At 42.3% G+C, this 26534-nt stretch overlaps 1 protein-coding gene across 9 annotated transcripts in view; it reads right to left on the reverse strand.

The window, feature by feature from the left end:
- The window catches only part of FOXN3 (forkhead box N3), a 217177-nt gene that overhangs the window by 70071 nt on the left and 120572 nt on the right, over positions 1 to 26534 (reverse strand). For all 9 annotated transcript variants that reach the window (XM_061463819.1, XM_061463820.1, XM_061463826.1 and 6 more), the window contains exon 4: positions 10236 to 10300. In XM_061463819.1, coding sequence (XP_061319803.1) covers positions 10236 to 10300 — 65 coding nt within the window. The remainder of the gene's footprint in view (positions 1 to 10235; positions 10301 to 26534) is intronic.

Here is a 26534-nt window from a genome sequence, read left to right on the forward strand (position 1 = left end):
ACAGGCTTACGCCTCTCTCACAGCTGTTCCTTCAAATTGACTCTTGAATTATGAAAGCCAAAATTACTTCTAATATCAGCCACCTTCACATTTTAGGAATGCCAAACATTCACAGGCTCACAGCACAGAACATATGCTCCAGCTCATCAGCCCAGGGATTTTGATGGCAATAATCACAATAATTTCACAGTTACAGAAAATAAATCTTTACATACTCTACCATTTTTCAAGTTACCATACAGATTTTACTGCTAATTTCTAACTATGACTTGTTCAGAGAACTGCTGTGGTACAACGGGATCTAACTGATGTCATACATCACAGATACATCTGTGTCATAGGGCACGGCAATTTCCTACTTTAAGCTCCAGCCTAACCAGAGGCGGCCTGGCCCCAAATTCCACCTACAGAAAAGGTCTGACAATGACTGCTGCCAGGCTTGTCTCTGTGTCTGCTGTGAACACATCCAGGACTTCCCAGCTACATGACAGCCCATTAGGAGATGCTCCCACCCCACCAGGCATGCAGAAACGCTGGGCACAGGCAAACAATCCCCATGCTCTGAGCAGACTATTACTCCTGGTCAGGAAAGGAAAACACTAGAGGAATCCTGAATGTAAGGCAGTCCTGGAAAAGGAGAAAGCTGCTGCATCTGGTCTTCACTCAACTGACACCCAAGGGTGGCACAGCGAGTTTTCCATTTTTAAGTCTCCTATGTGTGTTGTGGAGGGACAGGACATGTCTCTAGACAAAAGCACTTGTGATGATGGCTACAGAAGGGCCAGTCACAGAAAATACTTTTCCTAAAAACCTAAGATCAGCTACTGGCAATTTAAAGGAAGTAGATTCCAGTGTTCAAACCACAAAGCTACAACCACATCACCTGCAGGACCAATCTGAAAAGAAGCTAAGAACATTACCCGAAGCCATTTAGCATCATCTTTGGAGCAACACTACCTGTAGATTACCTCAGCACTGAACTCTGGGTGAGGACCACCTGACTCCTCAGCTCCTCCATGATTTTGGTATCCTCCCTCTTCTCTCCTACACTATCCTAGTTAGAGGCAGCTGGGCCAGCACTGCGGGGAGTTGCAGCAGTGGAGCTACCGCAGTACACACCAAAGAAAGAGAAAAGCTGTCACCACTGTCACCACTCACACAGTAGTTGACACCAAAGGTAAAACAGGCGGGTACACAGAGATCTGTACTCTCCTCTGCCCAAGGTTAGCACTGTGGTAGAACCTGCCTTGCAGCACTCACCCCCACTCTCCAGTTGTCAAGGAAAATAAACAAAGCCAGTAAACTTCATCTTGAGTCACCCAGAAGTAATAATTTCAAAAGTCAGGACTGTTAGAAAACAAGCAAAGTTATCTGTAAAGATACCAAAACCACCTATACAGATCTAAAACGTAAGTTACTGAGTTTAAACATGGCAGGAATTTAACTTATCTTTGTGTACTCTGCAACATGATCCCCCATTAGCAAGACCTGTCTGCTACAGTTCAGTTTTATTCCTTCTCAGCTTTAGAGGCCAAAGGTAGCTCAGATGTCTTGGTTGTGAAGAACATAAGCAGTCAGCCGTCATATTTCCTTACTAATGGCTCTGATATCAGTGTTAACAGGACCATACTGCAGGCACTTCATTAGTTACAGCTTTTGTCATTGTCTCACATACACAACTAGAAAAACAGAAATGAAAAGACTACATGCATGTTGCACAGCTCATCCTTAGCACCCTACATACTAATGTCCTACACAGAACACACAGCTAAAAATGTCACACCAAAGTGAACATTTCTATATTAATGACTGCAAAATGCTCTCAGTGGGATTTTTTATTGAATGCACAGTGTTAAGGCCATTTAAAAATCTGCTCACAAACATGAGCCCTTACCAGCACTCTCAGGACCCCAGCAGCCCCACTATGCTTTTACCCATTTTCCCAAACAAAGGAGAGCTCTGCTGTTCAAATTACTCTCTTAGGGACATGCTGCACAACCCCTCTGACTTAATTTTACTTTCTCAATAACACCACTGCAAACACACTGAATGCTAATACTAAATAAACTATTCAAATATTCGGTCTCTACAGAGGCACCACGTGAATTGTCTTCGTGAAAAGAAACTTCTGAGGAGATTGTCAGGTACCTTCCATGTGGGAGACACAAAAAGAAGAAAAAAAAAGCTGATTTTATTAATAATGCCTTGTGAATGAAAAGTGATTTATTGTGACATGGAAAGATAGTAGCTTTACTGTTAATTTAATAGCTTGACCAAAACAGCAAACAGAGCATGACTGTCACTACAGTTTCAAAGAGGGCTGGACAGCGACTCAAAGCAGCAAACTCTGAGGAGAAACATACTGAGGTCAAAATGTTTTGGTCTCTCTGATGAAAATAACTAAATTGGAACTGGACACTCAAAACCCAGATCTCCACTCAAAACAGTCATTTGTGGAGTTAAACAGTCAATTTCCAAGTGTATCTCTCAGAGTAAGGAGCATAACTGAAACTTCAACAGGGAAAGAACCTCCAAAACCCAAAATTATACCTCCCTGCAAAAGCTAACAGCACTGTGGCTTTTTACAGTTAGGTTCCCACTGTTTACGGTTCTCCCATTGGTGGAGCATCAGAACACGATACAGAGCCAATATTTTGTAGACTGACAGCTCTGTGCAGTGAGAATCACTATGATTATTCTCATTTCATAGAGCAAAAAAACAAGGAATTATAACCTCAAAGAAGTATTTAGATTCCTGGGGAATGCGAGATCCCCAAGGCTGTGTTGTAGATCACAGCACCTACGTCTACCAATCCTAAGGCTCGACTGTTTTACATTCCTTTTCGGCCTTTCTTCTTATGGTCACCATTACACCTAAATATTATGTATTATTAAATTATCTGCAATATATGTTTTACCTTGCCATGTTGGCATCTCAAGGTAGCAGAAGTACACAGCATTTCTCTTCAAGTCTGATTTTCTTTTGAGGTGTAAGACATAAAATTCTGAAAGTTAAATGCAAGTGAGACTTACTGAATCCTCTCATCTTTCAGCACTCCCCTGCTCCTCTTCTCCTTACCCCTGCTAGCACCAACAGGTACCTGTGTTCCAGGATGGGCTCCACCTCTTGTCCACATGCCCAGGACTTGCATCTATCCTGCTCGTGCAGTGGAAAAAGCAGAACTTAATTTCCACCAGAAGAAAGAAGCCCGCTGTGCCTTCAGGGGCCCTTGGGGATCTGTTGATAGGTGCTGACAAACACCCCAGTTTTGCACATTACCATGTGTCTGCATGCATGCACGTGTCTTCATCTTGTGAATTTATTGTCAACTTCCATCTTGAAGGTAAAAAGAGTAACTCTTCCCAAACCTCTCCAGAGAAGACTGAGTACAGTACTCGCTGTCCAAATAAAGTAGTCTTTGCCACTATCAACATAAAAATGCAGACAGGACATCACAATTTACAAGAATGAACTATTCTAATTTAACCTTCTCAAGGGAAACCAGCTACAGTTGGCCCCTTTCTGCCTACCCCTTCTCTCCCCTCCCTCCCACCCCCCCACCAGCTGACTTACCTCAGCCTCAGCCAGTGCTTCTATTAATAGCTAATACTTGAAAATACGAAGTCCCGAATCTGCTCTCTCCTTTCATAGAATCATAGATTCCTAGAATGGTTTGGGTTGGAAAGGACCTTAAGGTTATCTAGTTACAAACCACCATGGGCAGGGACACCTCACACTAAACCACGTCACCCAAGGCTCTGTCCAACCTGGCCTTAAACACTGCCAGGGATGGAGCATTCACCACTTCTTTTTTTCTTAAAACTACTCAATGGACAATGGATTAAACAGCCTATTTGGTCATTTCAAGGAATACTCAAGCTTATTAGAGAAGAAAAAGATGTCTGTGCAAATGTGTGTGTGTGTGTTCATGAACAAGCTGGTTCCCCACCTTTTTATGCAGGACTTCTCTTTTTATGTAGACAACTTCTTCTGGTCTGTCCACATGTTGTTCAAAATAAACTTTCTGACTCAGGGATGCAATTTCTGTCCTCTCTCAAATCACCATTCTCAAACAAGAATAAGGTGATCCACGTACTTTGGAAATTTTCTTGAAGTCTCACATTATGGTCAGATATCAAACGTCAGGACACCAAAATGTGAGTGTCACAATCTTAGACTGAGATGGATTTAGTGAAGTGCAAGGGCCGCCATCTTAGACTGAAGGATCAATGCAGCAGCAGTGCCCAGATTTTCCATTTCCACTCTGCAACAAATTGCAGAGTCACCATCGCATGCTGGTTTTGGTGATAACTGGCCCTGTGAAGACAGCATCTTCCAATTCTTTCCCAACAGAGCTCCTCACAGGCAGTGCCAGCTACAGCCACAGCTGCTGGACCAACATAGATCATGCATGGACTGCTGGAAGCATCAGTCAGAGATGAGAGTGTCCCACACACCGCTTTCCCAGAGGAGAAGAGCCTGAGTTATCCCCATGTAAGCATCCTATTGCTTGCCCTCTTCTGGAGCAAGGGCTCATATCTTTGATTTAACGTCCACAAGCAGCAGATTTAAACTGTGCTGATCATCAGAAGAGGAAGTGGAGGACCTTACTCACACAAGAGAGCAGACAGCATGGCAAGGATCACGGCTGCATCTCCAGTTGGTCAGGAACTGCTGAAAGCAGTAATCCCAGGTGGACCATCTAGTCTCACTGATGAGGGCTACCTCCATTTTCAGCTTCAGCAGCGATCGGGTCTGGATTACCCAGGTTCACTTTCCTTGCCTGGACAACGAAGAATTGCTAACCGTGCTACCACAAAGGCCTGCTTCTGCCAGGCTATTACTGGAAATTCAGGAAGCTTACCCAGGAATGGGGTTACACCAGGCAGATGTATACTTGCCATAAAACAGAGGAGAGGCACTGCTTTATGTCAGCCACTGCCCAGTCATGAGGCTCTCACATCTTCTGGAGCAGTTCCTGTGGCTCTTGCACTCTTGTTTCAATCCCCACTGCTGCAGCAACAGCAGACAAAGACCACTGTTCTCACTGCACAGCGCTCTGTTTCCATGACAGCTGTAATTACACCCACAAACATCTTCTACCTATGTTTCCTTGGAACTTAGGACAGAACAGATTCAATACAAGAAGACACAGTAATATGTTGCATTTAATTTATTAAAGTGCGAGAGCAAATAAGACAAAAAGAGAGTGGTAAGTTTGCTTTTCTTCCCCCTCAAAATGGACCTTGAATCTTAAGAAAGAAAACCAAACCCATCCACAGTCCAGTTACATCCTATAGGTGCCACTCAGCAGATGGAATTTACCGGACTGCTTCTAAGCTAATTTGAAGATGTATTTTTCATTTATTCAGGGAGAATGTTAGATATATTTAGAGCAAAATAATTTTATTATTACCACTGATCTGTGAGCAACTGCATCCTCAAGTCTATAATATGAGCTTAATAACCAAGACGAGAGGAGAAGCAATGAAACTGACCTTATCAGAACATGATGCATTAGTTTCAAGTTAATGTGATTATGTCCCCACCTATCTCACCCAAGGTTGTGAACAGTTAAGAGTATGTCAAATCTCTTCTACCATGAAGACTTTTTCCTGCCATACATTCTATTAAATAAAAATAGATGTATGACAGGAGATAACACAAAAAAGTGGGACAAAGTTTCTACATACAGCAGCTTTAAACAAACAAACTTAACTGTGATTTGAAACAAAACCACAATATGTACAATAACAAAAACTGACAGAAAAAGAAAAGCAGTAAGAGTAAAAACCTGTTTTATCTGGTGTGGAATAATGGGGGAAATTAGAGACCACTACCCTCTTCTCCCTAATGTTTAATATTAAAACATTAAGGAAATTTTAGGGCAGAATGCAGCTGTTACTTCCACGACGGAATGCAGTTGATATGCACAGAATCTATCCTACGATAGTTCCCCAGGCAACCCTGCGACCTTGGCGTATGGGAAGATAAACTGAATGAAGAGCGGAGCAGAACAAGCACACCACAGCCAGGCTCTGTTATACTCCCTGTGGGAGCAGGAAGACTCCATGTCCTGATAAGCCACAGAGCAGCTGATAGACAAGGATTGTAAAGCAAGAGAATTTCACACCATTCATTAATAAAATATGTATAACTAGAGCTACTCAAGCTCCATAGGCACATACTCAAGCTCCACAGCCATACAGTCAAACTCCATAGGTATTTAGCAATGAAATTGAAACTTGTGTTATTATGAAGGGGTATGAATAGACAGATACAAAGGCCTCTTAAATGGTCAGGAGACCCGAGAAACGTAACTGATTTATGCTCAGAACTGACAGCCGGAGAGGCTTTGGCCTTGTGTGGGAAGACTAAATTAAAACAGGACTGAAGAAAACAGGACTGAAAAAAACAAGACTAACGAACTTCTAATCAGGAAAGACTATCCTTGATGTCTGCTACATCCCAACACCACCTGGACATTCACCCAAACACAGCTTCACAATCAGCAAAAGATGATTAGGCTGTCCTTTCCATGAACTATCTCCATTATAATTTCACTTTAATACTAAATGTCACAGCTGCAGGTCCAGAGACCCCTGCTCAGGTGGGAAGAGCATGTGGAATTAGGCAAACAACAATGTAACCTTATGCAAATTAACTGCCCAATGGGTAAATGGTGGGAGTAACGGGTAAAACAGAGAGTTACTAACCTGAGTTAAATCCCATAAGAAAGACTGCATTGTAACTGCGGGGTTGGTTGACGGGCTGAACCTGTCTTCTGCCCTCCACAGAGAGGCCTACTGGATAAGAGCTATACTCTATGCACATTTAATGATTAATTTTAGCGGGCTTTATATGTATGTTATTGTCACGCTTGTTCTCACAGTTAATGTACTGTCAACAGCAATCTTTGAACCTTAATGCCCTGTCAATGGAAATGCTCAAACATTAAGCTGTCATGAATTTATGTAATAAAAAAACCTCAGCTAAGATCTATTTTGTGTGAGTTTCCAGAAACTCAGAAAATTAACTCGGTGAGTGAATCTGTTACAGTGAATCCCTGAATAGGATAGCTGAATCACCCTTGGATATACTATGCTGCCCAATGTAGCCCCTGCACAGGGCTCCGACAGGCTGATCAGGCTCAAGGGTCTCACCTTTCCCAGAACATTAATAGACGCTTCAAACATATGGGTAAGGGGGTAAAATTCCCCCCTTACTAGGGTAAAATCCCCTCTTACTGGGGTAGAACCTTCCCTTAACATGACGTTTGGGAATCCTGAAGGCTAGAATGTAGCAACCTCCATGGATGTACAAGTAAGTTCTGAGAGAATGCACCAGAATCTGATAAGGTCTGAAGGTCCTACCTATATTAAGCTCTGCATGGGATTTCGTAAGAAGACAAAGAGCACAAGGATATAAGGAGCAATCTTCACTTACTAGGAGCTCAACACTTCAAAAAGCACCAGAAAAGGTGACTTAACATCAAAAGTAAATTTACTGTTCACTTGTTTTCATTAGAGAGCTAATGCTGAAACCAACAGTACTATGATCGTCAGTAAACAAATGGAGGTAGCCATCTTGTATCTAATAAAACCATAGGCAAAAAGAAAACAGCATATACACATAAAGCAAAGACAGCCAGAAAGGAATAGAGAATTAATACTGCTCATGTCAAAAACATTAAGGACACAGAATAGTTCAAATTAATTTTAGCTCTGCTTTCTCTTCCTTTGCTGTTTTGAGGTACACAGCTAACTGGTTTCTCAGGCACCTTCTCTGGAGAAATACGTTAAATGCTTTACAACGGTTAAGATTACTTTGCCAAATAGTTCAGGTATAAAATGAATGGAAACCAGGAGCGACTAAAAGTCTTTCTTGGCTAAAAAAAGTACTACGTACATTGCAATTTTTTTTTTCTCTTCATTCCCCAGATCAGGAAAGAGCATTTTCCTTAACAACTCAGAAGAAATGAGGTGTGACAAGTGCACATAAATATCACATTTACTAAAATTTCAGAATTATTCTGTATTATTTTCCATAACATGCACTGGACATTCTTTTCAAATATACAAATGTAGCAAAATATGATTTATCAAGTAAAAATTACCTAAAATCCCAAACTTTTGCCTATTAAAATGCAGTACTATAACTTGAAACCAATAATTAAATAAATTTTTCATTCTCCTGTTTGCATTAAGATGGATATAAGCACTGGAAAAAGAGACTCAAGATGGTCGTGTATGATAGGACTCAGCAAACCTCTGCACCCCCTCATCTGACACCTCTGTGCCCCTGCTACCACTCCTCTACACAGGTCTTCTGGAAAAAGACAATCAGAAGCAGCAAAGAGGTGGATGCATGATTTCCTTGCAACCTGCTGAATCATGTACGTGAGAAAGCTCATTGTAGGGAAAAGTGAAAGACAGAAAGACAGAAATAAAGGCGTGCTGAGTTATTTTCTTGTTTTAAAATTAAAAACAGGAAGTGTTAAAAGATGTCGACAAGGTTTTTCTTCAAAATTTCTCATCGTTCCAACCTCAGCAGTATCATGCATATTGGAGTTCAAATTGGCTGCATTTTCCACTTGAAATGGCAACGCAGAATGCCAACTCAGTTAAAGTTCTGTTAGGCTTTGTTAGTTGCTTGAAAATGCAGTAATTTCTCTATTTCTTTCAACGTTGAAATGTTTTGGGCTTTCACGTTTTTTTCCCCACTTTGAAAGGTGAGAAGAGCAGAGAAGAAGAGTGTAGAGAACAGTGAACTCTTCCTTACTGGTAGACTGCTGTAAGCAACAACTGAGATAGGAAGGACTACAAAATAGTTGCCATTAATTCCTGGATATCTTGAATCGTAAGAGGCAGAACATTTGTACCATACAGGCTTAACAGAGTAGTTTACATTTTATGAACTCAAATTACAAAAACTGTGTATGTGCAGGTATACATTTAAAACCAGAATTGAACAACTGAAAATAAACAAAAAAACACAAAAACCCATCCCAAAACCTGAAACCCGAACAAAACCCAAAACCCAAACAAAACCCAACAAACCGCCTCTAGTTCTTTCCATTAGGAAGGACTGCAAAGGTAGCAGATCTATCAAGACTAAATCCAAAAGCTGCATAGCAGTAGTCTATCCATCTCCTATTGGTAAGAAAGAATCCAAAAGCTTTAATATATTAAATATTTGTTTGAACAAATGTCAGCTTAGATATTAGATAATATAATAATGCATACTCTTATATGCAAGGAATCAGTTGAAAAATATTCCCAGGTAAACTACAGATACTGGATTACTTTGGTGTGTGGAAGGTGAGCAGTACTGCCTGCCAATTATTTGCTTGTGAGCCCAGTTGTCAGTAAGGCTCCAAAGGTGATTTGGATAAATGTTCTGCAGAACATTGTACAGCATCTTCTGCCAGAAAGCAGCACAGAAAACTCTTGGCACCGTAAGAATGAACACAAAACTGAGACAGTTCACAGACAAATACTTGCAAAGACCATAAAACCATCCTAAACACTGTAAGTTACTTTTGCACCACAAACACACGCAGTCTGGGGAAAAAGCCTTCTGTGTTCCCAAGACATTTCCATTAACAGCAATGGTAGTTCTGTGTAATCAATGGCAGAAATATAAACACACTTAGCAGTGAATAATGATTTTTAAAAGTCTAGTAAGATAGAACGAAAATTTTTACTTATCGAAACTAAAAAATATTTAACATTCCTCCGTGAATATAAGCACTATTAAATATGGTAGGTTTCTTGAGACAAATACTTTGCCACTGTTTTCCCCAATATAGAACTGCTACCTACCTCTGGGTACATTTTGCTACCAACCCAGTTAAGTAGTAAAAGAAGGGATCTCTCAAAAATCAACCTTGCTTCATCCAGAGAGCTAAATGTTCCCGGAACATTTCCTTCTGGACACTCTTTATCCACACAAAGGAGAAAAAAACCCAAACCACCCTTTGCCATATTTTACACCAAGCAAATTAATAATCCGAGGAAAGACAGAAAAGCAGCAACTTTCATAGACTACACTCACTGTATGTAGTAAATCATCATTTTCAAGGCACCAGATGCGCAATAAAGGAGACAGGTTAAAGGAAACAAAAAAACATTTGGTTACTTATTACCCAGTGAATATTACAAAAGCTGTGCAATTTGCAAGAGGCATTTTTTAAGTAGAACGGTTACTTCAGGATGTAATATCCATCACCTACCTTGTAGAAGGGCTCCATTTCTCTTGAAAAAGGTGCTTCCTGGCCAAATGGGCGGACCTGATGTGCTGAAAGTAAGAAGAAATAAAGTGTCAAGAAAATCTCATTTACATTAAACAATTACAGGTTTGATTCAATTCTGTTCTGTTTTTAAAGCTAATGTAACATCATGGCATTTTTGCCTTCAAGCAAGATTCTAAAATTTCATGTTAAAAATAGGTTAATTCAATTCAAGATTTACATTCTCTGTGCAAGGAAGAACCTCCTTAGCAAAGCACACACCCACACTCTCTTAGAGGAAGAGAGAAAAAAGCATTTTGGAATAAATAAAAAACCCCTAATACACAAAACCAAGTCAATGTCAAGAACATTTCCTGAATTCTCAGTACAGCAAAATAGATGTCTTTTACCAAAGCCATCTGCTAAAAACCCAAATCTCTCGGTCTTTTACTCATCCATAACAACACACTGCCCCAGCTAACACATCAAACCAGAAAAGCCCTGGCCAGACACCAGGTGGTTTCCATGCTTCCACAAGAGCACTCTGCCCTGCACTCAGGACACCACCACATCCCTCTTCTGCTTTGCCTCCTGCTCACACAGAGGCTGCCCGAACGCAAAGGCCTCTGAGAGATCTCTTCCGTGACAAGCACAGCTGAAGGTGAAGAACAGATTTAAACGTGGGAAAGGGAAGAGGAGGGAACATCGGTATGAACCTCTAAACCTTGTTTCCTTTGTTGCCTCAGAGCAGCCCCATGGTGCTGTGAGCAGTAGGACTGTGGATCCTCCACTGCAATAACCTCTGCAGTGTCAGGGAGTCAGAGAAGACAGGAGGCTGTAAGGAACTGCCTCATGGCTGCCCGCACCCCACCTCTCCTGTAAGGGCATGGGAGCATGGCTGCACCCTTACGACCACACCAAAACAGCTCTTCTGCCACAGCCCTGTCTTGTTGGCAGAAGGGCCAAACTCCCCACATGCAGAAGGAAACTTCACTCTTTTCTTAACAGCAACTGTTGGCCAGGTGTGCCCATCTCTCCACCACAGTACAGCTCGCCCTCCCAGGGCATTCCACAGGCAGTGCTGCCCAGAGCAAGAGCATGGACACCCCTGCTCCTATCGGGTGCGGAGTCCTCTGTGGGAGAGGCAGTACCGCTAGGAGTTCACTGATCACATCACAGGACTCAGGCACAGCAAGTCTTTTAAAGAGCACAGCACCTAGAGGAAGTAACTGAAAACATGGAAAGATCTGTTGCAGTGTTGGTCAAGGCAAGTGGAAGAGACAGACTGCCAGGGGGTCCTGCCTGTGGTTATGAAACAGGTTTTAAAATCCTCTATATCTTGAAGACAGTAACAGGTATTTCAATATACTGAGCTTTTATTGACATTTGCATCATGAAACTATGTTATCGGTATATAAATAACTGTCTTATGCCCAAATTCAAGCACAAATTAAAAGCAAGGGACTTGTCCTGGGTTCAGCAGTAGCAGTCATTTTTCTCCTTCTTGGTAGCTGGTGCAGTGCTGTGTTTTGACTTTCGGCCTGGGAACAGCGCTGATAGCGATGTTTTGGTTTGGCCAAGGACTTTGTGAGCCTCATGCTCTGCCAGGGAGGAGGGGAAGCCAGGAGGAAGCAGAGACAGGACACCTAACCCAAACTGACCAAAGAGGTATTCCATACCACAGCACGTCATGCCCAGGATGTAACTGGGAGTTAGCCAGAAGGGCTGGGAGTCTGCAGGGTTGGAGGAGGCATCGGTCAGAGCTTGGTCGGGCTGGGGGGCAGAGGTATCGGTTGGCTGGTGGTGAGGTGTTGTATTCTCTTCCCTTGTTATTTCCTTTATCATTGTTATTATTGGCGGTAGCAGCAGTGATTTGTGTTATACCTTAGTTACTAAACTGTTCTTATCTCAACCTATGGGAGTTGCATTCTTTTCGATTCTCCTCTCCGTCCCTCCGGGAGTAGGGGGAGGGAAAGAAGGGGGGGAGTGAGTGAACGAGTTACCTGACTGGGTTTAAACCACGACAGCACTAAATATCCTTTGATAAGATTGCTGTAAGGCACCCTGCCTTTTTAAGGTAATCCACCTTCCTCTCTGGATGGAAACTGTGAGGCAAGCCCCACACGCCATTTCTGTTCAGTTACTTTTGTCTCCACTTGAGTTGACTACCACTATACAAAATGCAATGAAATGTAAAACGGATGTTTTCTAATACATTGACAGCATTAGCAAAGTTCTGATAGAATGCTATACATAAAAAACACACTGCTTTCACAATTATTCTGCACAGACTGTCATGCTAATATACGAAAACTTCCCTGTGTTAAAATACAGACTGTAAAAGGATACAAAGCAATTACGTGAGTAATAAAAGCCTTCAGTACTCCTGAACAAAAAGGGGAGTTGAGAGACAGCGAGTGTGCAAAATGACCAAGAAGTAGTTAAGTAGGTCTGCGTTCTGGAGTGCTGGAGTGCACTGGGGCACTCATCTGAACATGCACGCTCACTTCATAGGGCTTAATGTAACCAATTGTTTGCATTCCTTATAGTAAGCACCAGCTCTTCAAGTGTAGCTCCTCAACTCACATGAAGGTCAAGAGCTGTTGAGGGCATTCACACTCCTGTAGGACAGGCTCAAGGTTTTATAGAGCACTGGAGCTCAGGATAATCTCTGGGACAGGACACATCACGCTACAAGTGGAAAGCCATAGAATAATCTTCATGCTGTACAAATATGCCCCAGAAATCACAGTATGGCAACTATATGCTTTCCAAAAGCCCAAGGGAAAAAAAAAATAGTAATATTCTGAAATTCAGACATAGAAAAAAACTACTCCCAGGCTTCTGTATGCCTGTTTGTGGGTGAAAGAGGGTTAAAGAAAGGGGAGAGAAAAGCCTATATATTTGAATAGACAAAATGTCTCCGCTAGAGAAACAAAGCCATAGTAATTTATCTTATTTTCCAACTTCAGAAAAGGCCCAAGGCTCTCATAAAAACTCCATCTGATTCAGCACAAACCCACATGAACTGAGAAAATCAACTGTGCCTTCCCAAGGAAGGAAGCTGAAGAATTCAAGCATGTAAATAGTGTACCACAGTGACTGGTCAAGCCCTTCAAACAACAAACTTCTGTGTTTGCAGAACTCCAGGGCTTTGATAAAGTTTAGCTATGCCTGATCTGTGTTGGATGAATTCTCTTTCTGCTCACAAACTTTTGCACAAGAAGTCTCAGAGCATATTAGTTATTAAAACATGTTTCAAGTTGAGAAATGATAGAGTTTCACTACCTCTCAAAGTGCTCAAAAGCTGCTTCCTTCCTGTTCCAGATTAAGAAACCATCTGAAGAAGTTCATTCTTCTAAAGATCCTCTACAACAAAAAAACTCTGGTCCTTCCCAGGCATTTTTCCAAACAAATTGTTTCTTCAGTGTAGTCTGTAAGCTACTCGGAAGAGTGACTGGCTCTCCTACAGAAGTAGGAGCATATTCCATATTTAGGCAAAATAAAAATGCAAATCTGGTTTTAGAATTTTCTTTTGTAATATCAATACATGCCATAAGATTAGTATTTATACGATTAGCATTATAGATGGCAGAGTTTTCCCCAAAACCTATCAACTAAACACACTGACTAAAGTAATATTTAATCTTGACTAAATCCCCACACACCTAGTGGAAGAAAAGCAGTAACTAGTTTGAACTCTTACATCAGTGCGAAGAAACATGTGGCCTAATGCAATTTTGTTATACTCAGGTTTGGGCTGACTTAACTCCTAGCAGCAGTTGAGCACAGAGCACTAGGTGAGGGTCAGGCATGAGGTGGACCTGCATCAATCATAAAGAGCTGAGATTTCAAACAAATAATCTTGGAAGAACATGAATCAGTATAGTTTATCGATGAGATGTGAAACACCAACACCTACCTGACAATGACCATTACTTCGATTTGCAGAAAATACTATCTTTTCAAGCATACCCTCAGCCAAAGGGATATCCAGGCTGCAAAAGTATTCAGTAGCAAATGCATAACACAGTATCTGAAGGTGCATGTTTGTGTCCAGTCCCTCCAGTGCAAGATGCACCTCCTTCTGAAGCACAGTCATTGTCACTGCAGCACTTGTGCATCACTGCAGGGAGCAAATGAAGTATTCACATGCTTGCTGAAAACCACTAACACTGTTTTAACCCATGAGCGTCTGCTCATGTGAAATGACATACCTGGAACTAGGAGCTACCCCTGATCAAACCCAACCTTTCCTGGGGATTAGCTATCAGTTTGTAAGGACAAGCGGGACTCGATTTCTGCTCAAGGCAAGTGACAAACTGTTTGTCCTCTGATGATGCAACCAGTAGGAAACTTCATTGTGCCACTGGGCATGGGAAGCTGCCTGACTGAGGGCTAGCAGGGATCTTCCTCAGAGAAGGCTTCTCCACAGGAAAATATTGCTTTGCTGAAATCTAAAATACTCCATGGGAATGTGCTGATTTCGACACCATTTGTGCTGGAAAACAAGCCAATGGGAAGGTTGGCTGGCCAGCCAGTGAGGTTTCATGGCAGCCAGCCAGCCCAACCAGGAGCTCCCAGGGCATACAGAACCAGTAATGTGTGAGCTCCCCCAATTACGCATTTCCATCAAAATGTACGTCACACATTTACACAGATCTTGAAAAAGTGCATGGACTTCAAGAGACTTAAAAAAGGAAATAAAAATTCTTTGTCTTCTGGAATCCACATCAGAGCAAGGAGACTGCAGTTCTTAAAGCCAAGCACTAAAATAAAGACAGGGTAGGAATTCTCTCTCACAGTTACAGTATTTCGCAACTATGCCAAAAACTCTCATAGGCCTCTCTGTCAGAGAGGCCTCATTAACAGATTTAAAAAAACAAAACAACTAAAAATTCAAAACAAATTCAGTTGTGTGGGACTACATGCCGCAATCAAGGGATAATGAAAACACAAAGGACAGGTTTTATCAAGTATGTCCAGAGGGTAATGGTAAAGCAGGAAGACACAGACAGAGGGTGGGGAAACAAAAACCCCTCTTACCCCCCAGTTCTCCTCTGAAGCTGAGAGCTATTAGCCCAAAGAAGGAAAGCTCAGCAGGGAGGCAGGGAAGGTGGTCTACATACACCTAGGCCCACCAAGGCCAAGTGACTTGAGCTCAGCTGCTGAGGCATAACTGGCATCAAGACACACTGTTGCTCTCAGAAAAGCTTGCAGTACAGACCAGGACACCTTAGTAAGGGGTAGAAAGATGACTGGTGCCAGCTGTAAGCTAACAAGCTGATGCACACAATATACACAACACAACAAAGTAAGCAAACAGGTTGCAGTGATACAGAGCATCCCCTCTCCAGACCTTACTATTGGCAAAAATGATGAGGACAAGCAAAGATTGTTGACCGAAGCGCCTCTACATCCAGCTCAGCATCCATGATTTTGCAAAAAGGTGTGGTAGGAAGAAATACAACTTTCCCCTTCCAAAAAGTGCAGTAAGTTTCCAGTTATGCACAATGAGTAGATGGGAGAGCACCACCTTTTGCCCTGGGATCAGCAGCAGTAACCAGGACAGCAATACAGCTGAAAATTCCTGGGAGCAGAAGCTGCAGCTGCCAGGTGAAGAAACGAAGGCATCGATGTACTCACACTGTAGGTACTCCGTTACCAACCATCCACATCTGACAAATAGTGAACTGACAGAAATGTCAAGGACACCAAGCCTAGAAACAACAAACCATTTTGTTAAAGGGTAGCCAATGGAGCATCTTGGCAGGCATAGAAACCCACCTCCAAAAGTTTCTGAAAAGCAGATAAATCACAATTATTCTTATGTTCAACTTGCTGAGATAACAATAGCTGTAGGTGCCTTTATCTGGCTTGTGCCCATGAAAGCCTCTATCTAGTGGCAGCAGAGAATGATACTCTTGACAAATACTTTGAGCTCCCAAAGAAAGGTGGACACAGATTGCTACTATAATGTATTTAAACAGATGTCCAACTAAGCTGGAAGAGCATAATTTTTAGCATTCCTTGAGAAGTTATTTTAGGATTAGTTGGTAACTGAGAAAAAAAAAAAGCTGAAGTATAATTGTGTGGGAATACAGCATCCCTTGATGCTGGAAGATGGACTTCCTTACAGCAGCTACCTTGTGTAAGGCATGAGAAATATTCATGACTGCAGCAATGAGTATCCTCCTTGCCCCCCACACTGCACAAATGTGGTCTGTGGAGCAGCTGTCGGATGGCATGGGAGGAGATCACTCAGTCCAAACCACACTGCCACGAGCTTGCAGAGTGAACATGGGACAGACAGCATCTCATTCTGGTTGAAGGCTCCTCTAACACTTGACAGCTCTCCACTGTTTGCACCGGAGAGCTCAGATCCTTCTGCTGCCCTATCAGTTCTGTTTTCTACATTCAACTTTAATGCCATTACTGGATGGGGGCTAACAAGACTACTGCACTGCAAAGAGGGGCTCATGCTCTACACAGGGTACATAACCATAGTTGTATTAAAGAATTTATCACTCCCATTATAAATTTTGAGCAGTACAGAAGCATTCAGGTAACACCGCACCTCTAACACATGTGTTCTGTTAACAAGGAAAAGAAAATGTATAATCCCTGCCAGCAGCTTGCTGGCAGTTAATATCACAATTAGCAATCACCTAGCAACAGGCAAACAAGCTTCCTCTGCAATCAAAGGCAAAAAGCCTCCTCTAACCTGGGCTAATGACAATACATTAAAAAGTATCTGGAAGGTGCATGCTAAGGTATTCCCTGATTTTAATGAAAACTGATTACTTTAGAGATTTTAAATATATAAACCCATTATCCCATCTTCTCAAATTTTCCATAACTGACAAAACATTATTCTTGAAGAGATTTATGAATTCATAATACTAATTTTTAATTTATGAAGGCTGATCTAATATTCTGGTAATGCTTCTCTTTCCTTGGCAATTCCCCCTTTTATTGTCTCTCGGTATCTCTCCCTTACTGCAACATGTGGGATTGAGACTTTAAGCTCCTAGATGGAGCCTTTCCTGGTTTCTCTAGGGTGCCTAACACAGTTTTGAGTGAACAATAAAATTTTGATCTCTTGTGCACTCTAAATGAGTTTTCTATATGACATGGCTGCCAGAGGGATTACATCTAAATTTTCATTAAAGACAAAAGGAAAAGTTGCTCAGGGAAACTATTCATGAGCAAAATGTCTGAATATAAAACTTAACGTTACTTTTTGAAGGATGAAGTGGAAAGTTGGCCAAATCTTTATGTTCTCCAGCTAGCCAAAGCCACTCTACTCTCCTGCCACTGTCACCACTTAAAACAAGTAATTAAGCAAGAAAACAGAAAGAGGGAGAGAAAGGGGAAAACAAAAAAAGTATTAAAAAGCTGCTCAAATTTCTAGAATTAGGGATTAAAAGAGTAATTCTTAATTCCAGGAAAAACATTGTCATGTGTCTTGCAGCCCATCAATGACTCTGCTGTGGTGCTCGAAAGACCCCTCTCACTGCTGACATGATGTATGAAGCCTTCCTGTCCCCTTGGTGAGACACTTCAACCAGACTTTTGGTCTTTGTCAAGAGCTGAATATGTATTTATGGACAATAATGGTGGATTTGTTCTTTAAACAAATAAAAACATCATAATTTCCAGAGAGTTGTTGTTTTAAAAGAGATGGCTATTTGAAGGTCAGCCATAGTGAAAAAAAACCAGATTTCTTACTAATCTGTGTTTAAATATTATAATTATTCACACAATTATTGTGAACACATTACAATTCCAGGCTGAATACTGAAACAGGAAAAAGTCCAGACATATTTGGAAATGCATGGTGAGACAACTGTCCTGTGTTACTTCTAATTAAGAAAAAAGATTTGTCTCCATTGGGAACTGAGAGATGCCTGCTATCAGACTCCAGTTTCCATTCTGTCTCTACCACTGAATCACACAGTGGCTCCAGGCAAGTCACTTCATCCTTTTGGTCTCAGTTTCATTTTTCTGCTTTTGTGTTAAAACCAGAAATAAATTCTTACTGACACAGTCTACATATCTCTGGGAGGAATAAAAAACTGTTCAGTGACAACACAGCAGGTGAGGGAATAGTCTTTTGAAGTTAATGTAGTTAAAGAAGGAATAACAGAGCTCCCTCTTAGAGCACAGGTTTATACTTGTTCCTGCTTTCCTTATCCTGAAGTAAGGAAAACCGCTGTAGGTTACTTCACATGCTGTAGTGCACCTGTGTTTCTCCTTATTTCACAACTGCTATTAAATTGTTCCTAGACTGTCTATCACTGGATGAAAAAGTGGCAGTCATCAGGCTGAGGAAACTTCAGAGTTACCTAAACTTGCTCATGTGCTACGGAGTGTCCCTGTGCCAGCCCATGCAGGCACTGCAGGTCAGCTCCCTGAAGCCCAGATGAATAGAACATCTTATTTACAGACAGCCACTGACTTCTGAGACCACAGAGGACTGTGGTCTCTTTTGGGCCACAGCAGCATCAAATGATGACCTGGCCAATGGGGAGCAGTTTGATTCTCTTGTAGTCCACAAAATTAGGAATGGAGCACTCCAGTTTTTTTTTTTATTATAGCCTTCACTTTGCTCCAAAATAAGAGATGGGGAAGAAGAGGTTCCTTCCTATTCTTGTTTTACTTGATTAGAACTGCACTGGAAGGGAAAAAACGGTCTTTAATTTCAGATTCCAGAAAATAAATGAGCCTATATCTAGGCTCACCTTCATTTCCAACTTGATATAAATCAGTTAATGCTACAGCACACACAAGGCTCTAGAGAACTTCCATGCCGACCACCACAGTGAAGCTGCAGTGTTGCCACCCAGGCATAATAATGTAAAGCTCTACTAAAAGAAGCATTTCTCCCAAATTGAAACTGATTCAATTTTTAAAAAGCCCAAGGTCATCCAACTGACTTCTGTTATTCCAGTCCTGAACTCTCCGTTTATTATTTCTGCATAACTTCAAACAGATTTCCTGGTAGACCTAGCTGGATTTCATACATACTTTCTACGTCAGGTTCTCACTCAGATTTCTAACCATGGCCTGTCAGTCAACTGGACTTGAGATTAGTGATATGCACATCTCTGCTAGAATGGCTTGTCACCCATTAGTGAGAATATGCCACTTGTTAATTTTAAATACACCACTGTACCTCTAACATTCACAATGTTATAAATGCGCATGCACAAAAGGGCAAATCTGATCTCCAATGAAACAGAAACAGATGGGAAGAAGGAAGAGGAGGCCTTTAAGCGTGTGTCCCACTCCACAAATGCTTCACACTGTCTGCTGAAATTCCTGTTTATCCAGTATGGTGCAATTCCCCATTTCACTGATTTAAGTACTAAGGAAATTCAAAACTAAGCATGACCTGCAGGCTGCTGCCAGTATGAACTTCCTCTCCACCACTTACTCAAAGCCAAGGAGCTTACCAGCTGAAATTTTCCAGATTTGGTCTTTCTCATTAATCTTGAATGAATGCGGTTCAGACAATTCAAAACTAATCTGGCTTCTGGAATTACAGCAGCAGAGGACAATTGAATGCTTAGCCTCTCCCCTGGAACATTTAACCTCTCCCAGATGCTGAAGGTGCTTTTCCCTGGTAAGTTTAATATGCTTATAGGCTCTTCAGCACTGCTGCAGAGTAGTGTGCAGAGATTTCCAGTCACAGACATACACTAAAGCGTTTGATGCATATGTCAGAGAGTTACATAAAAGCAGAACACGACAATAAATAATAATAAAACAGAAGTAAAATACTCACATATTTGCAAAGTACGCTTTTTTAATCTCAATTCTACCTCTTCATGCGTATCTACTACAAGTCCTGCATTCAGTGATGACGCTCTTGTGCCCCAAACGACCAGTGCCTGAGGATCATACTGCACAGCGTGCAAGGTGCTCACAAGATGAATGACAGGCAGTTTGGGGTGTTCTATCACCAACATGAAAGTTCAACACGTAAGTATCAAGTCATCCTCAGAGATACAATTTTAGAAATAACCTGCTAATGCATAAAAAATTTAGTATAAAAATTTGTCAGTTTTCACTCATTCACATTTTTGTGATTACTCGGTTTGAAGCACTCAAGAGCTGTATTTTAGGAATGGGGGGAAGTACAGACCAACACACACATGAAACTACAGCATCTAACACCTGTCTGTTTCACTTCACAGTCTGGGTCTGAAGATGTAACAGAAGAAGTAAGAGAATGTAGCATTTTTTTGCATTCAGATGCACTGTAGAGCAGATACCATCTAGCTCAATCCTCCCACCCACAGAGCTATAGAAATACCATTTCCATTACCATAAAGGAAAACATACATGCAGAGATAACAACTTACCTCCAAAAGAGTCAGTAAATGGTGGCAGACCAGGACCAACCCCTTGATGCCCCACCTCTCAGTTCCAGGCCCCTGACAGCCCACACCTCATCAATGACTCACATTAGCTGCACCTACAACAGCCATAGAGTGTTTCTCCTAAAGAGATGCCAAATGCCTCAGGTTGGATGCAGAGAAAATGAAAAACAGAATACGGCTCCCACTGTACAGTAAATTCAAAGTGAATGGCACGAGTTTGACTGAATTCTACCTTATCAGCCTCATCCAGTCAGCAGAAGATGGGAATTTTTCATTTATTCCAGAGAAGTCTTTGAATCAACAAAGCCTCAAATTCAAGGGGTGGTTCACGGTTAAAGAGAAAACAGCTACGGGAGACATTACTGTGGGGATCTGTTACAGACCACCTGATCAAGAAGAACCTGCAGATGAAGCACTCCATAGACAGATAGGAAAAGCCTCACGCTCACAGGCCCTTGTTCTCATGGGTGACTTCAACCACCCTGACATCTGTTGGAACAAAGGTACGGCCCGGCACAAGCAATCCAGGAGGTTCCTCGATTGTGTGGAAGACAACTTCCTTCTGCAAGTAATAGAGGAGCTGGCAAGGAGAGGTGCCATGCTTGACCTCATGCTCACCAACAGGGAAAGGCTCATGGGAAATGTGACTCTCCAGGGCAGCCTTGGATGCAGTGATCATGAGATGCTCGAATTTGAGATCCTCAGGACAGTGAGAAGAGCGTGCAGCAAGCTCACTGCCCTGGACTTCAAGAGAGCAGACTTTGACCTCTTCAGGAACCTGCTTCGGAAGGTTCCATGGGATACAGCCCTAGAGGGGAGGGGGGGCCAAGACTCTTGGTTGATATTCAAGGATCACCTGCTGCAAGCTCAGGAGTGTTGCATCCCAACCAGAAGGAAGTGCAGCAGGAGGGCCAGGAGACCCCCTTGGATGGATAAGGAACTGCTGAGGAAAATTCAAATGAAAAAAGAGGCTTATAAAAGGGGGAAGCAAGAACAGGCGGCCTGGGAAGAAGACAGGGATGTTGTCCGGGAAGCTAGGGACCAGGTTAGGAAAGCTAAGGCCCAGTTAGAATTAAACTTGGCTAGGGATGTTAAAGATAACAGGAAGGGATTCTATAGGTATGTAGCAAATAAAAAACAGATTAGGGACAACACAGGCCCCTTCAGGAAGCTCTCGGGAGAACTGGCTACACAGGATTTGGAGAAGGCTGAGGTTCTGAATGACTTCTTTGCCTCGGTCTTCGCTGCCAAAGTCTCTGACCAAACCACCCAAGTCCTGGAAGGCAGACACAGGGACTGTGAGAATGAAGACCTTGGGCCCACTGTAGGAGAGGAACGGGTTCAAGACCATCTAAAAAATCTGAACGTGCACAAGTCCATGGGTCCTGATGAGATCCATCCACGGGTCCTGAAGGAGCTGGCAAATGAAGTTGCGAAGCCGCTGTCCATCATATTTGAGAAATCATGGCAGTCAGGTGAAGTTCCCAACAACTGGAAAAAGGGAAATATAACCCCCATTTTCATGAAGGGGAAAATGGATGACCCAGGGAATTACAGACCAGTCAGTCTCACCTCTGTGCCTGGCAAAATCTTGGAGCAGATTCTCCTGGATGGCATGCTAAGGCACATGAAAAACAACAAGGTGCTTGGTGACAGCCAGCATGGCTTCACTAAGGGGAAATCCTGCCTGACCAATTTGGTGGCCTTCTATGATGGGGCTACAGAGCTGATGGACAAGGGCAAAGCAGTTGATGTCATCTCCCTGGACTTGTGCAAAGTGACACTGTCCCACACAACATCATTGTCTCTAAATTGGAGAGACATCAATTTGATGGATGAACCACTTGTTGGATAAAGAGCTGGCTGGATGGCAGCACACAAAGAGTTGTAGTCAATGGCTCAATGTCCAGCTGGAGACCAGTAACGAGTGGTGTCCCTCAGGGATCGGCGTTGGGACCGGTCTTGTTTAACATCTTCGTCGCTGACATGGACAGTGGGATTGAGTGCGCCCTCAGCAAGTTTGCCAATGACACCAAGCTGTGTGGTTCGGTTGATACGCTGGAGGGAAGGAATGCCATCCAGAGGGACCCTGACATGCTTGTGAGGTGGGCTGATGCCAACCTCATGAAGTTTAACCATGCCAAGTGCAAGGTCCTACACCTGGGTCAGAGCAATCCCAGGCACAGCTACAGGTTAGACAGAGAAGAGATTCAGAGCAGCCCTGCGGAGAAGGACTTGGGGGTGCTGGTTGATGAGAAAATGAACATGAACCGGCTTCAGTGTGTGCTTGCAGCCCAGAAAGGCAACCGTATCCTGGGCTGCATCAAAAGGAGCGTGACCAGCAGGTCGAAGGAGGTGATCCTGCCCCTCTACTCTGCTCTTGTGAGACCTCACCTGGAGTATTGTGTGCAGTTCTGGTGTCCTCAACATGAAAAGGACATGGAACTGTTGGAACAAGTGCAGAGAAGGGCCATTAGGATGATCAGGGGACTGGAGCACCTCCCGTATGAAGACAGGCTGAGAAAGTTGGGGCTGTTCAGCCTGGAGAAGGCTGCGTGGAGACTTCATAGCAGCCTTCCAGTATCTGAAGGGGGCCTATAGGGATGCTGGAGAGGAACTCTTCACTAGAGAGTGTAGTGACAGGACAAGGGGTAACGGGTTAAAACTTAAACAGGGGAAGTTTAGGTTGGATATAAGAAGGAAATTCTTTCCTGTTAGGGTGGTGAGGCACTGGAATGGGTTGCCCAGGGAGGTTGTGAATGCCCGTCCGTGGCAGTGTTCAAGACCTGGCTGGACGAAGCCTTGGGTGATATGGTTTAGTGTGAGGTGTCCCAGCCCATGGCAGGGGGGGTTGGAACTAGATGATCTTAATGTTCTTTTCCAACCCTTACTATTCTGATTCTATGATTCTATGAAATGAGACCTCACAGACATTTATGCTGCAGGAGTCTCTTCCCTCTTTAGAGCCAAAATGAAGATGCCCCACTGAACTGTAGCTGGGAACTCTGTGTGATCTGTACTTGTCTGGGCTTCATAAAAAGAGTACCCTAGTTACTTTTACAGTAGCAATAACTACAGCACCCAACCCCCAGTATATTCTACTTAATGTTTTCAAAACAGAGCTATGAAATAATGAATTTCACATGCTCTGCAAATCTAACTGTAAACAAATACTCGGAGGACTTCATTGTGACTCATTTTTAAATTATCTTTAGCCACTTTCATCTTAGCAGAAAAGTAAACCTCCTACCTGCAATGGGAAATAAAACCCAGTGTGCATCTTTAGCCATAATCCTTACCTCTCTGAAAAGCTGTTCAGCCTGTTGAGAATACTAATATTGTACTTAATAATATTCTAATAATTCTCTCAAGTTACAGTAATACCTGCATGAATGAAGGAGCTCAGTAAGGAAAAGCTGACCTTCACATAATTTATAGTGAGAAGTCACCCTTCTACCTTTAAGCTAGCAATTCCTTACATGACTGATTTAAGTTTTTATCTCTACCAAGGAGACTACTCTTCCAGAAACTGTCTTACAGCACTGTTACTTCATCAGATTATCAGCTTCCCTGGTCTAAGTTTCCTTCTATTTGGGGCTTCTCCTCAGCTGTTTGTGCAGAAATTGGATGCAACTCAGTAAGACAGGGCTTAAACACTCTGCTTTTCACTTTGGGATTCACAACAGAAAGCAGAGGTGTAGAAATAAAGGCTGCATGAAAAAAGGCAAAGGTGGGCAGGCAATTGCTTTTGCAGTGAGATACTGGCTTCTGTATCTCTGCTTTATCTGCTGTAACTTTGCATGGGGAAGGTTGGAAAAAATTGTTATGATGTGAATAGCCACAAAAAGTTGCAAGTATCTACATTTACTGTTTCCGCATGGTACATTTGAACAGCAGTTTGGTAACAATCTTGTGCCAAAACACAGAAGCCTAGAGAGAGTGTCTAGGCCATTCACTCTCTCTTGGTAAAACTCAAGAAAGTTAAAGAATAAAACCAAATAGGACAATTCAGCAGTCCTCTGTGCCCCTCACTGAGCAACTCTAGTTTAACAACCAGTGGGACTGTAAGCTCTCTCCTTGACAAACTAAGATGTTCTGGGAGGTCCATCTGCTGGTGGGCAACCCCAAAAATGGAGATTATTCACTAAGAGCACAATCTTTGTGGGCACCAAAAGGAGCTGCTTAGGATGTGCATGTTTATCTGTGTAATCCACCTTCCAGTTGAACCAGTATCAGCCATGCGGCTGCAAAAACTCCTCATTAGTCTTAACTAGCAAAAAATATGTTCATGAGTGTATACACACTCTCACTCTCTCTCTATAATTAATCCCAGGAGTAAAGCTGTTCCTCGGATCACCTCAAATACAGAAAATCAATGAGTTAGATTACAGGAAACAATTAATTATGGTTTGCTGGCGTTTAGAGACACCAACACCCTGACAATCCCAGATAGCGTATGAGCCCTCTAAGGTAGCAAATCACAGAAAGTAACAAACTGTATTTTCAAATACAAGATGACCTCAAAATATGCTCATTCTAGTGCAATGACACTAATCAGTCATAAAATAAACAGGACATAACCTTTTAAACATTAAAGAGGAAATTTATTTATAGTGCATCTATTTACTACAAACAGTTAAGCAGAAATATTTTCTTTACATGTTAATGTAACTTCTGACAAATCATGGGGGATGAAGAAATGGAACAAACAACTTTGCCAGACCACTCCAGTTAATTCTCGTGTTGGTGGTTTCATTGATAGTCAAGTCGCTCTTTTCAATGACACACACAGCACATCTATGGATTTTCCAGCCACCATACAAAGGACTTAAAGTAAACGTGTAAATTGGAAAGCAGCAAGTCCAGCTATTTGCAGCTCTGAACCATCCAGATAGCTGCCTCTGCTAGGTGCAGCAAATACCACCTGGGGTTCTCAGTTCAACTGGAACATGCTCAACCAACAACTCCTTTTTAGAAGACCCTGCACCTGAATTCTAGGTCATAGAGAAACATGACTTGAAGTAAAGCAGGACTTGGATGCCATAAGCAGAAACTGTGGACATCTCATTGCACTCTTCACCCTTTTCAAACTGTTCTTCTGTCCTACTCTTAAGAGGACTTGCTATTCCTCTGTCATTGCCAACCCCTCCTCCACATAAACTCCTCTGCTGAATCCCTTCTGGGTTTTGTTATTGTTTTTATTCTATTTCAGAAAGTTTATGACCGTCTTGTGAAGCCTTTCCATCTCAGCATGGGACAACTTCACAACTAAAGCCTTAGTAAAGCCATTTACACAAGTCCCATAGACATGATGAGAGCTTGTGTTTCTTCACCAATTTGCATGGAAACTGCTGACAGCTCGTCTCTTGGTGTCTCCTTGTTTTCTTGGAGGAACTGTAGAACAAATTTTTGAAGGCTAGAAAGCAGCAAGTCAGATTCACTAGATTGTATTAGAGTAGTGTAATGGAATAAAAACCAAAACAGGGGAAAATTTAGCATTTAACAGGTGCTTTGGACAGGAATTAAAGCACTTATTTATAAACAAGTCCAAAGAGAACAACGCAACTCCAAGAACAGTATGCAGAATATCCCACTTTAATGTTTTTGTCTAGAGAAAAAATGGGCCCCTCTATCAAAAGACGCTTTTCTCAAACAGCATATTTCCCATGTAATGCAATCTTGCCCATTACTTAGGCTACACCAGTCTGGGTGGCAAGATGATGCCTGCTAACCTCTCAGTGCCACACTTGAAGACAGCTTTAAGCATTTGCCTATAAAAGCAGGTTTAACAAGGGCTCATGTGAAATGCAGCAGTAAGGGAAATCCAAGAGCATGGCAGAACTCACCCCTTCTTCATGCTGAGTAATTCCCCTAAACTTGTGGGCATAGCGAACTGAAAGCAAGGCTTTCAAGC

Source organism: Pezoporus flaviventris, unplaced genomic scaffold, assembly GCF_033815535.1.
Source record: "Pezoporus flaviventris isolate CSIRO_AGI_PZ_B2104156 unplaced genomic scaffold, CSIRO_AGI_Pfla_v1 ptg000036l, whole genome shotgun sequence".
In the NCBI taxonomy this organism is placed as follows: domain Eukaryota; kingdom Metazoa; phylum Chordata; class Aves; order Psittaciformes; family Psittacidae; genus Pezoporus; species Pezoporus flaviventris.